The sequence below is a fragment of the Diorhabda sublineata genome, chromosome 5, assembly GCF_026230105.1.
Source record: "Diorhabda sublineata isolate icDioSubl1.1 chromosome 5, icDioSubl1.1, whole genome shotgun sequence".
NCBI classification, from domain to species: Eukaryota; Metazoa; Arthropoda; class Insecta; order Coleoptera; family Chrysomelidae; genus Diorhabda; species Diorhabda sublineata.
Window position 1 is genome coordinate 3,599,031 of NC_079478.1, and position 12,575 is coordinate 3,611,605.

At 32.0% G+C, this 12,575-nt stretch overlaps 1 protein-coding gene across 10 annotated transcripts in view; it reads right to left on the bottom strand.

The window, feature by feature from the left end:
• LOC130443774 (AMP deaminase 2) overlaps nt 1–12,575 on the bottom strand; it is a 29,582-nt gene that overhangs the window by 6,203 nt on the left and 10,804 nt on the right. For 3 of the 10 annotated variants that reach the window (XM_056778583.1, XM_056778585.1, XM_056778582.1), the window contains exons 2-8: nt 8,809–8,959; nt 7,276–7,408; nt 7,054–7,219; nt 2,315–2,425; nt 1,716–1,929; nt 943–1,225; nt 139–488 (exon numbers count right to left, since the gene is read on the bottom strand). In XM_056778583.1, the coding sequence (XP_056634561.1) occupies nt 139–488; nt 943–1,225; nt 1,716–1,929; nt 2,315–2,425; nt 7,054–7,219; nt 7,276–7,408; nt 8,809–8,959 (1,408 nt within the window). The remainder of the gene's footprint in view (nt 1–138; nt 489–942; nt 1,226–1,715; nt 1,930–2,314; nt 2,426–7,053; nt 7,220–7,275; nt 7,409–8,808; nt 8,960–12,575) is intronic. The other 7 variants (XM_056778591.1, XM_056778589.1, XM_056778590.1 and 4 more) reach the window with 3 other exon arrangements.

Genomic DNA, 12,575 nt, shown 5'->3' on the forward strand with positions numbered 1-12,575 from the left:
TTAATGAATGGCGTTTTCCTCAATTACACTTTTCCTAGTTACCAACTGGCGAATAGAAACACGTTAGGGTAGAGAAAGAGATCAGTTTCTAATATATGGTGATTCAAAATTATCTAAACACATAAATTTCATACTTACAAAAGTCGGGGCACTTGAATCAACCAGCGAACATTATCAGAATAAACATTTTCGTTTATCGCCCATTTAGCTAATTTGTCCCATTCGTCTTTGGTCTTACCGTATATGCTTAATCTGAGCTCGGCGTTCTGATATTTGGATTCCTCCAAGTCGCTAGCAACTTCTTTAATAATATTGGCGAAGTATTTACCTTTCGCGTAATTATCTGTTTTTAAGAACACTTCTCGGAGTCTACTTTCTCCTATCGGATTATATTTAGCATTGAATTTGTCGAATCTGTGGAAAGTGTTACGATCGGCGTGAACGTCTAACATGTCAACCGTTAAATCGTATGTTGTAAGGTTCATTGACTGAAATAATATTAATAGAATCACAATTTTTTTAAATGGGTTTTAGAAAAACTAGAAACAGAGAGAGCAAACAAAATTTACAGTCTACTAAAACTAGCCTATTTCCATACGGCCCTAATTCGGTAAGAATAGACCGGTTGGGCCTAATCTGTAAAAAATAACTTTTAAAGAAAATACATCAATTAAGAGATAGACACCAAAAATAGTGTAAAAATGTTTCCGCAACATTTTGAGAATTACAAACTTGAGTCTATATAGCTCTAACGAGTTCAAACAACATACTAAAACATATTTTATGAATTTGCATTTGTACAGACCTAAAATGAAAAAATTTAGTTTTAAGAATCAAAATAGCCAAACAATAAAAGCTAAAATTCAACCTTCAACCTATATATACATGATTATTAAAAGTTTGCAGTGCTCCAGTTCTATTTTTCACTAACTTTATAATCACCTGAATCATTACCTGAAACACTTGACGAAGTGTCATTGGTCCTTCTTTAGTTATGGACACTACTTCGTCGGCGTTAGTCTTCAAAGTTTTTTTAATGAATCGCAAAAGATGTTTTTGATTCATACATGATGCGGCGTGTATGTGTGTATCTACTTTACGTATATTATAGAAATCTCGATGTGGTACTGCTTTCTGCGAAGCCAATTCCCTCAGTTCGTTGAGCAGGACGTGCAATTGGAATTTCGATGACAAATATGTTAGACGGCGATAGCAGAATGATTTTCTAAAAAATATATAAATGAAACAGTGATAATATTTGATTTTCACACTTTCACATTATGTTTAAACCGCCCTTATTCAATTTCCAACTTAATTACGACGTCAATACTATGGCATATATATACAACACACCATACACAACCGTTGGCGATCATAGACAACACAGCATACTCGACAGTTGATAGATTGTAGGTGAAACATCACAGCACAAACTACAGATTTCACGTGACAGTCGAAACAGAGATAAGACGATAGGTGTGATCATAGACAACATAGCACATACAACAGATAGCAGACATGATCATAGATACCACAAAACAGTTAGCAGAAACGACATATGACACAGCACACAAAACAAACGACAGTTGACTGATGACATTGACATCCAAGATGACATACACACCCCTATCCTTTTAGCTCACCTACTACCAACAGTTTTCAACCAAGTTTCGAAAAGAACAATCTAGAATCATGGGACTTTGATAAATACTTACAATGGTCCATCGGCAATCATATTACACATGGTGTAAAAGTCGTCGGTGAAAGTAATGACATCAGGATACTCGTAGTTACAAGGTTTGTCGTTGTTCATGTCCTCTTCGTTCATATAAACTTTATAAACCCCACGATCGTTTTTGAAAGTATGTGCTGTGTCGCCTATTTTGGGTGCTTCCCATGGTGTATGTATGGGTGGATGAATACCGTGGTCTAGAAGAAAATAAATATTCACACATTGTTTCATATGATTCCACGCAATGAAAAAGCTTACATTTGTTACCACAAATACACGCCATTGAAAAAAAAGCAAGAATCGTTATTGTAAATGGAAGTTTGTCAATGAAATATAAAAATAATATTGCAGCTGTACAGAAAAGCCAGTTTTAAAAACCTAAACTACAATGTACCAATGAAAGTTGAATTTTTTTTTTAAACTTGTTTCAAATTTTATTTACCTAAACGAAAATTTTGTACACTATTGACAAAAGACATGTTTACATGAAAGTAATCACACTAAAATCGGTTATTCACAAAGGACCTGTCTAGTTAGGTATTTGTAAGTCCGTGATTTTATACACAAATGAGAACAAGTTACCTGGACCACTTTTTAAAATCTTCTCGACATTCTCAACGGTCAAGATCTTCAAAAAAGAGTCATCAAATGAGGCTCTGGCAGTTCTCAACAGCAATTCGGCATATTCTCGATCTGTCATAGATACGTGTACCAGGTATAAATGATTATTAAGCTCATAGTATTTTGGGAAAGTCACAAGATTGCAAAAATTTTAAATTCTAAATGTACTGGGTGGATCAATCAACCGATATACAGCAGAAACTTTAGAGAACAAATTAAAAAGCTTAATTTTCCTAAATAATATTTAATTCTTGATTGTTTGCCTTGATTTTGATTTTATTTTTTATAAAAATCAGTTTATTACCTGTTTGAAACTTTGGCGTTTCGAATTTGTTTTTTTTTTGATATTTCGTGGTTCGTCAATGTAGTTTTTTTATCGTATTGATGAGCTTTTAGTCTATTTTCTAAGTACTGAGATGTCTGTCCTATGTAAAAACAAAGGAAACATTAATCTTTATTGTTAAAATAAATTTCTATTTTCATTTTATTCTTATTTTAATGTTCATGATGTAGGTGATCTATTGATTAATATAAATAGGCAAATTTTCGTCTGTCTTCAAAAAATTATAAAACAAACTAATTTAAATCATAACAGACCTAAAATCTAGAACATTTAGAAGCATCAACATATCAAAATGTCTAAGAAATAAGAAATTAAAGAAAAATCATATTTTTTTGATATCCCTGCCTTATAATTTTGAATTATTTATGTTTATTGAAAGACTGAAAAGTCATTAATATTGACATGCATGTAGTTTTGTAAGGGCACCTTTTGATCAACTATTAAGTCACTATTTTGTAAATATTTTCAAAGTTTCGCATAACTTTCTGATGCTGACACATACATTCTATTTGTAGTAATAGTAGTTTAATGTGAATAGTTATTGTAAGTCCATAATTAAACTAAAATTAATTTATACATGATTATCTATCTCGATGTATTTACAATGATTTTTATATATTTTTCAAAATGCAGAAATAAATTATAATCCAAACAAAAATGGAAAGAGCGATTTTAAACACAATATAATGAACAATTTTGAATGACTTTATCTTTGACTTTAACTGTTTTTAAATATAAAACTCAAGCTTCTTGCATCGATTTAACAGGAAGTATCATCACAAAGATATACAAATGTTTTATTGATCCACCCAGTATAGTGTATCTATTGTATTCATTAATACTTTCTTCGCAAATTTATTGAACTTCTTTATATCAAGTTATCATTTTATATTATGATAAAATAAAGGCGTGAATCATGTAGAAATAGTGATGTCATTTGCCAAATTATTAAACTATTAATAAAATGTTATCAATTCCGCTAATTTTCATATTTACTTAAAAAAATTTCTTTATAACGTACTAATGAAAGATATAACTGAGCTCAATTTATCTTTTATACCTATGGGAATAAATAAAAAATGGGGATTCGATTAAATTAATAAACAAATCTAAAAATTATCTAAAGCAAACACCAAAAAATCTTAATAATATTATGGGAATGTGAAGGGGTGTGAGTTAACTTTGGTTTATGGGGATAAACTAAAACTGTTATAAATTAATTTCATCAATTTATAGTTTGCATTAAGGGGTGGGAATTAACTTTGGTTTATGGAGATAAACTGAAATAAAATTTAACATTTAAAAATCGATTTTGTTACTTATTCTTTAGGCTCATTTGAACATTATTCAATGTAGTAACTAAATCTTCTCTTCATTTCCCGTGTAACAAGTCGAGTTCAAGCTAGCTTGTGTTAAGAAAATTACTGCTAGTATAAAAAATTCGTCGGGTCTTTTTTTCAAATTTTCGGTAGTACTTACTTGCAGAAAAAAATTAGCAACAACTTTTGGTTCACTAGTTGACTCGATATTTATAGCAACAAAAAAGCTACAAAATTCCATTTTTTTTTATTGATTTTTGCTAATTTGTCACTGCTACCTTGATAGAGCTCTTGTTTTGTTCTTTTTTAGGTACAATTTTTGATAATTTTTCAGCTAGAAGTCAACTTAGTTCAAGAATAGCTCTATTTACAACTACTGTCGCCATTTTAAATCAACTGATCTAATTGAATCGTGTAAACGCCCCTTAAGTAATTCTTCTTCTTAAGTAGTGCCACAATCTGTTGTTATTTGATCATCTTGCTTCGTTTGAGGTTACTTATGACAACTAAGAAGGATCGATACAGACAAATGTAGATTTGATCATTTAAGAGAAAGGTAATAGGTGAAAATTTTGATATGTTTTCATTACATTAACGTTCATTAACATCGAAAACCGAGAAACAGTGTTTGCCTACAGATATAGCTTAATAATCATAAAAAAAATATATAGATGATCACACACTACTAAAAATTATAATCAAAACAAAAAAAACATTATATTTATTCAAATTTTTATCACATTTCATTTTATATTTATATAATTTTATGTACAAGCTTATGTAAAACAAATTCCTTCACAAGTCATCCCAAGTTATTTCACATAGTAGCACTAATAATAAAGGAAAAGTTTCTATTATTTCAAATATTTTTTGTACGAAGCCCTACCTCAATTAAAATGCCCAAAGACCTGATGCTGTTCCCTGGTAAGCTTGAAAGCAACCCAGTTTTCTGAGAACCAATTCTGAAGAGTGCTTATAGTTAGTTTACTAGCAATTCATATCCTACCTTATATTAACATGATGTGAAAAGGTTAAAATTGATCAAATTAAGTTTGAAGGACATTAGAGAAAACTATTTATTTAACACGTTGAGCCCTGGTGCGATCCACAGGCCCGCAACTGAACTTTCTCCACAGCCTAGAGCAGGCCTACAACATATTTTATTTCAAACCTTCTTCGCAGCCGAAAATACTGTATTTGAAATTGTTTTAGAAATTGGTTGAACAGTTCTGAGTCCTTCGAATATTATCTTACACTTGGCCTGTTTAATTTTGTTCTAGTTTTCATATTTTTTTTGATTTTCGACATAATTCGATTAATATTTGATAAAAATTTTTGTTTTGTGGTACTTTTTCATTACCTGTACATATTCTTGTTAATTTTGTTTTTGAGGGCATATAAAACATGACAAAAAACATTTTACAATATAATAACAAATATTTATGCTTTTTCGAAAAAAAAAAAGAATACAATAATGTGGTTTTTCAAAACAAACATTGTGAAAACTCATCTTTTTTACTTTGAATAAGTTTTTTTTACTGTACTTCACGCAATCTCCTCTCACCTTGTTCCTTCACTAGTTAATGGGTTTATATGGTTTTGGCGTCTTGATGAGCAACATAGGTAGTTTCTTTGCAATAACTCTTTTGCTGCGCTGATTTAAAAATCAGAAATTGCTATATTCTTTTAAAAAGAATATGGGCATTTACCATTTTTGTACCAAATAACAGCTCACTAGCAAATTTTTCTATACCACAGCAACTTCTTTCTCAAAGAAGTGTTGTCACTTGTCATATAGATTTATAGAAGATTTGCCTTTGTTATAGTCGCCCACGGCTTGAGACTCTACAACCACTCCTGATCGTCTTTCCATGCTTACTATCTCATTAATATGTTTGCCAAAGCCCAACATAATTGATAAAATGATAACATAACAAAAGAATAGAATAAGACTAAAATAAAACCTCGAAACGGCATTTCTAGGCTTCTTCAGGATTGTTTGGATGTCCTAATGTCTCCAGTCTTGATGGTCAATTAGAGGAATAGAAAAGGGAGAAACTGAAAATGAGTTTTTGAAACCAAACTTCTTCATTTAATACAGTATAGTGTCCATCAAAATGGGCTAGGAATAATTGTCACAAAAATCAAAGTAGAACGTATAATTTCATCCAAATACCATCGAATACACCTAATTTATTGCTTTGGACCGGAATCCACTTTAATGTCATTGATATTAAAACTGGAACCTGGATAATTACCAGCAAGGATCTACAAAACTGCAAGGGACGATTCATAAACTTGACGTTCCGTTTGACGTTGACGTTTGCCGTCTGTTGAACCTATTCATAAACTTGACGTTACTGCTGTTAACCTAAAAATTTCGTTTTTCTTCTTGACGTGTTCACTACTCTTAGTTTACGTAATAGTTTTGTGTTTTTGTTTGTAATCCGGTATTTATGGACGATATTATATAAAATAACGAAGAGTTTTTTTATGGAGAGCATTAGACAAAATCATGAGCTAAACACAAACGGATGCGATTGGCTCTTTTCTTTTGTAAGATAAAATTCGTTTATGTTGAAAGTCACCAACGGCAAACGGCAATCTTCTTAATTTTGTAACAGCAAACGTCAACGACAAACGGAAAGAAGTTTATGAATCGGCCTTTAACACGTTGAATATTGTACAGAAGGATTCTATCTGGATTCAGAATTAGTTCCTAGTGTTGAATTTTTAAAATCACACTAGACAATATTTGACGGTTGCAAATATTTTCAAAAATTTTGTATAATATTATAGACGTCAGTTATAACAATTACCGATTAAAAATGACTCCAAAATTAATAGGATGTTTATTAGCTATGGAGGAAAACATTCCTCGCAATTTAAAATAATTTTTTGGCTCAAATTCAAAATGACGGTAATAGAAAAAGAGTTCAAAGTTTTGGTAGATACGGTATGAGAAAAATTACGACAAAAAAATTTTGATCGATGACGTGTAGTGGAATTTGTTTTACATTCAGTTTAGTTCAACTAACCTTCAATCGACTGTTTCTCATCATGTTGTCGTTGCTCTTTATTCGGATCCAAGAATCTACCTACCGTAGCAGAGAAATTTTGACAAGACATCTCCATATAGCGTTTTCTAATTTTCAAAGCTTGGATAATGAGTTTTGCAGCTCTTTCCAAGTCTTCAAGGGGAACCTAGCAAATATATTAACTATAACTAACGATCCCAAATTGAAAATATATATTCTTACTCCACTAGTATCCTCTCCGGATATTGAAACCCGTTGGAAATGGGGGACGTACAAATCGTGCTCGTCAAGCTCCTCAACTTCTGCAGTACCTTGAACTGAAGGTTCATATTGACTGCGTTTGTCTTCTAATACCCTATAATATTAAAGTTATACGATCTCATTGATCAAAAATTTGCATTTTGTAACATTCTTCCACTTAAATAGACATTGATAAGCAATCAATATTACATTTAATTTTCTGATTGAACGATTGAAACGATGCAGATAAAGGTATAAACGTTTATTGTTAATATTGACAAACTTGTACCTATATGGCCACACGTTTGAAAAAAACTGGATAGAGTTCTTCTAGTCTTATTTACATGCCATCAAAATTGAAAAGAAATGAAAAAAGATCCATTACGCTAGTTATTGAAATGACCATTTTCATACAAGGAAATGACAGCTTTATTCCGAATTGCCATAACTCGATGGTGGTTCAAATATGAACCGGAATTTTGCTGTAAAAAATTTTATTATTAAGTTACAGAACTGGATTTTTTAGTTTTTCTAGGTAGTCGCCGTCACACTCTACAACTTTTGTCACCTCTCTGGAAGATTTTAGGTGCTTTTTTCGTAAAAATATCTCGGCTTGTCACGTAACTATTCGCACACGAACGATTTTACCTCTTTCAATAGACCAAATAAATAATAATCGCATGGCGACGAATCGGGAGAATGTTTCAATCTTTCCCAACCCAATTCGTTCAATGTTGAGGTCTTGCAGCAAAATAGGGTACACAACATCTTCTCCACTGACATTCTAACTTTCACTTTAACTGGCACGTCTTCGTCTTTCATCTTTTTTCCTCCACTAACCTCCTAACCTAACCTAACCTAACCATACTGCTGCAGGAGACACGTGCAAACTTCCCAGCGTGTGAATTACTGCTCAAAATTCAGAAGTTTTAGCAGCAATCTGGCTGAAATTTTTTGGTAATCGAACTGAACATTCTTCGTGTACAGTACTGCGTCGGTCTCCCAAAATAAGTTTGTCAAAAGCGCTGACGTTCTCATCGGTAACACTTATTTTTATATTATCTTTGACCAAAAAACAAATAAGTAAACCAAAAAGCGAGGTTACGCGATTTTGTCTCTTCCTTGGTAACAGACCAGTCTAACATCCAGTGCAGCCACTTTTAGAATACTAAAAAAATTTCAATTCATATTTGAACCATCCTCATAAGATGAATTATAAAAAAATTATAACTAGAATGATTAATTCTGATTTGGACCAAATAGTATATTAACAAAGCACAGAGATTACACATCAAGGTTTCCCAATTACTGTTCGGATGTTCTGCTTTGTGTCTTCAGTTTTTTGATGGTCAATTAGGGGAACAGCAAACGGGGTAACTAAACGAACTACTAACACCACACTTTTTCGTCCAAGTACATAAAAAATGATTGCTTCGACTGAGGTACTGTTGGAATCGATTTAATTTTCTCAAATTCACAACTAAACACATAAAAAAACACAAAGCGATTACTAACTTGCAATTTAATTGTCTCTGTATGGCCAATTTCTTTTCTATTTGTTCGATAGGAAATTGAGGTACTTCGTACGGAGCTGATAGTTCATTGGGTAATTCTGGTTCATTTATAGCAAAAGACGGATTTCCAGCAAACGAAGGGCTTTCGTTTCCTATAAAACAAAATAATTTAATAATAATTATTATATAAAAATATATAAACTTTAAGGCAAACTCATTCAATTGAAGAAATAGAAATCATCTTATAACGGAGACGATACGTATATAATAACGAGTTTACTTGTATATCGGAGTTTTATCCCTTTATAACATTTGAAACATTACGGCGGATTTCCATCGAAGAAACTCACTCAAAAACAATCTGGAAACTCGATTTCAACCTAACGGAAAAAAAACTACTCCGATATGCGTATTTTCTTTTGGATTTGTTTCCTATGGTTTTCATTAGACGAACAATTATCATAATCCAAAGGGACTACATACTATAATTTAGTGTATTAGTACTTATCACTGTTATAGAATAGATAAATTTACGTAGGACACATATAAAATTCAAGTAAAACCGTATATTCAAATTGTTGCCTCTTTTTTGATATCGTTTATTGTCAATCGTTTCCACGAGTTGAAAAAAAAAATCACAGACAAAACACCAAACCAGTCATCGGCGACGAGAAGTCCCCAAAATGTTTGTTATTTCCAAAAAAAACATTTTTTTTTGCCGGAACACACTATTTACACTACCACTACACTAGCTGTCACTCCACTACACCAACACTCACAATTACACTGCCGGAGTGACTCCTGGTGTAGTGGAGTGACTGCTAGTGTAGTGGTAGTGTAAACAGTGTGTTCAGTATGAATATCACCAACGGTTCCAAAAATTCCAGCTTACACCTTACACTAATTGTATTTTACTGTTTTTTTCGATTCACCAAAACAATAATTATAAAAGCAACGTTGTCATATGTAATTACTTGAGTTAAAGTATTGTAGCCCTTGTATATTCTTAATATAATCCACGTTACTAAACGAATAGAAATATTTTCATTAAATAAAACGACTGTTCGTTATTTTATTATGTATAATTAGACAGAAAATAATTAAATATATACCAATCTGGCAACACGTTAGTTGTTTTAAGGCATTTAAATTTATGGGAATTTAGTGCCTACTATTCAGAATCAGATTATATCTAGCAGAATATCGATTACCAAATATGTTCCCCCTGTCTATGCGTCATTAAAATATGAGATTTAATAATATTAGCAACTTATGCAAATTATATAAATAGCTTGTTTATAAACCTTGGGATCTGTTTATTAGGTGCTGGTGTGCTTAGTTGATATACGTATTAAAATGAAAATATTTGTTTATATGCAACACATGGTTGCATAATGATTACACGTACTCTATTGGTAATAATTAAAATTTCTACCAATAAAAATAGGAAAACAAAATAATTTGTATAAATGAATATGTGTGAACATTATTTTTTATTAAATAATCATGTAGTGACCACTCAAATTTAGATAAATAAATTGGATGTAAACCTCAAAGAGAGATATTGGGTTCAAAATGTCAATTTTATATTGAGAAATCAAAAAATTAAAATTTCTTTGGAGCTAATTAATACGAGGGCCGTTTTTTTCTCAACCTCCGATAGGCTATAAATAAAAGACAAGACGTGCGGTGTCTACCATTTCATTTAATTTATGATCCTCACTAAACTGTCTTCTGTTTAACCGAAACGCCTCCTTGAACATATTTTCTGGAATTTCACCAGATAACTTGAACTCTCCGTAACTCACTGTTTTTCGCAAATACTCATTTGTTTTACTTCTTTTTATTTTTTGGTAGTTGCAACGTAATAAATCTTTTGTCACCCTCAGATTCAGAGTCCAGATCTAGAAGACCGACGTCATCTTGTATACTAATGGGGATTTGGGTACAAATCGTGGGTCTGGCCCTCGCGTGTGTTGGGTTCAATTTGCGGCGAGCCTGAAGCTTGTCTCTTACGAGCTCTACTCACTGATGGGGCCAAGAACTCATGGACTCCACCAGATAATAAACCATCATTATTTCAGTTGGTATAATCATCACACCTAGTTGCTTAGAGACAAATAATGAAAACATATTTTCATTCCGAGTCCGTTCAGGCGTTCTACCCAACCGATTTGCTTAATTTTTTTTTCAATGAAAGGTATTGATGCACAGATCAGCCATCAACCATCGGATTTCATCTAATTTTCATCATTTTCAAGTTATACTCAAATGCGATTTCCCCCTGTACATTACTTATGGGAGTTTTTCACATACACACGTTCTATCCTCAATATCTCAGGTTCTAATGTAGCTACAGAGTTCGTTTTGATTTAAGAACGCTCGCTGAAACACCTTCTTTCTTTTGAGTTTTTACTCACTTAAATCGGTTGAGTTGGAGAGGAGCTAGGCGCGGACGTTCAATGTGGAGTTATGGATTTTTGTAGGTTTTTGGCAATTTTTCAACATTCAAAGATCTATATCTCAGGTTCTAATATAGCTACAGAGTTCGTTTTGATTTAAGAACGCTCGCTGAAACACCTTCTTTCTTTTGAGTTTTTACTCACTTAAATCGGTTGAGTTGGAGAGGAGCTAGGCGCGGACGTTCAATGTGGAGTTATGGATTTTTGTAGGTTTTTGGCAATTTTTCAACATTCAAAGATCTATATCTCAGGTTCTAATATAGCTACAGAGTTCGTTTTGATTTAAGAACGCTCGCTGAAACACCTTCTTTCTTTTGAGTTTTTACTCACTTAAATCGGTTGAGTTGGAGAGGAGCTAGGCGCGGACGTTCAATATGGAGTTATGGATTTTTGTAGGTTTTTGGCAATTTTTCTACATTCAAAGATCTATATCTCAGGTTCTAATATAGCTACAGAGTTCGTTTTGATTTAAGAACGCTCGCTGAAACACCTTCTTTCTTTTGAGTTTTTACTCACTTAAATCGGTTGAGTTGGAGAGGAGCTAGGCGCGGACGTTCAATATGGAGTTATGGATTTTTGTAGGTTTTTGGCAATTTTTCTACATTCAAAGATCTATATCTCAGGTTCTAATATAGCTACAGAGTTCGTTTTGGTTTAAGAACGCTCGCTGAAACACCTTCTTTCTTTTGAGCTACAACTACAGAGTTCGTTCTTTTCTATTCTATTCTATTTCAAGTTTAAACGTTAATGTATGTGTGGGTTAATCGTTATGTACCATTTACTTTCAATATTTTTTAAAATTAGTTTTCAACATCAAGATCATTAAAAAATATTGAATATAGTATATAATATAGTTACATTTTTCAACAAGGAAAATTATGTAAATCATTTCATCAGATTTTTGCAAAATTACAAAACAAAAAAAAATTAATTTATGACTGTTTCTATGCATCAAAACCAACGACGCCGACCGGTTCAATTTCATTGATGACCCTGAACTTATTATTTAGAAGCTTGTTTTTATCTTCTATATAAATGTCAAAATTGAATTAATCACTTATTACTATATAGTGATAGTGCAAATTGGAAAACAAATTATTGTAAACAAATTCATATTTGTATTCGTATTTTCGCAATACAAATATTTGAAGTGGATAAGACGATATCAAAAACCAAAATCTTTACTAATGATATTCATATCGGTAAATTTTAATCATATTAATAATCAATTATTATTAAAAAATAGGCACATCCGTAAAAATATCGACAGAGAAACATTTTAGAACAAGGAATCCTGTTCGAGTAA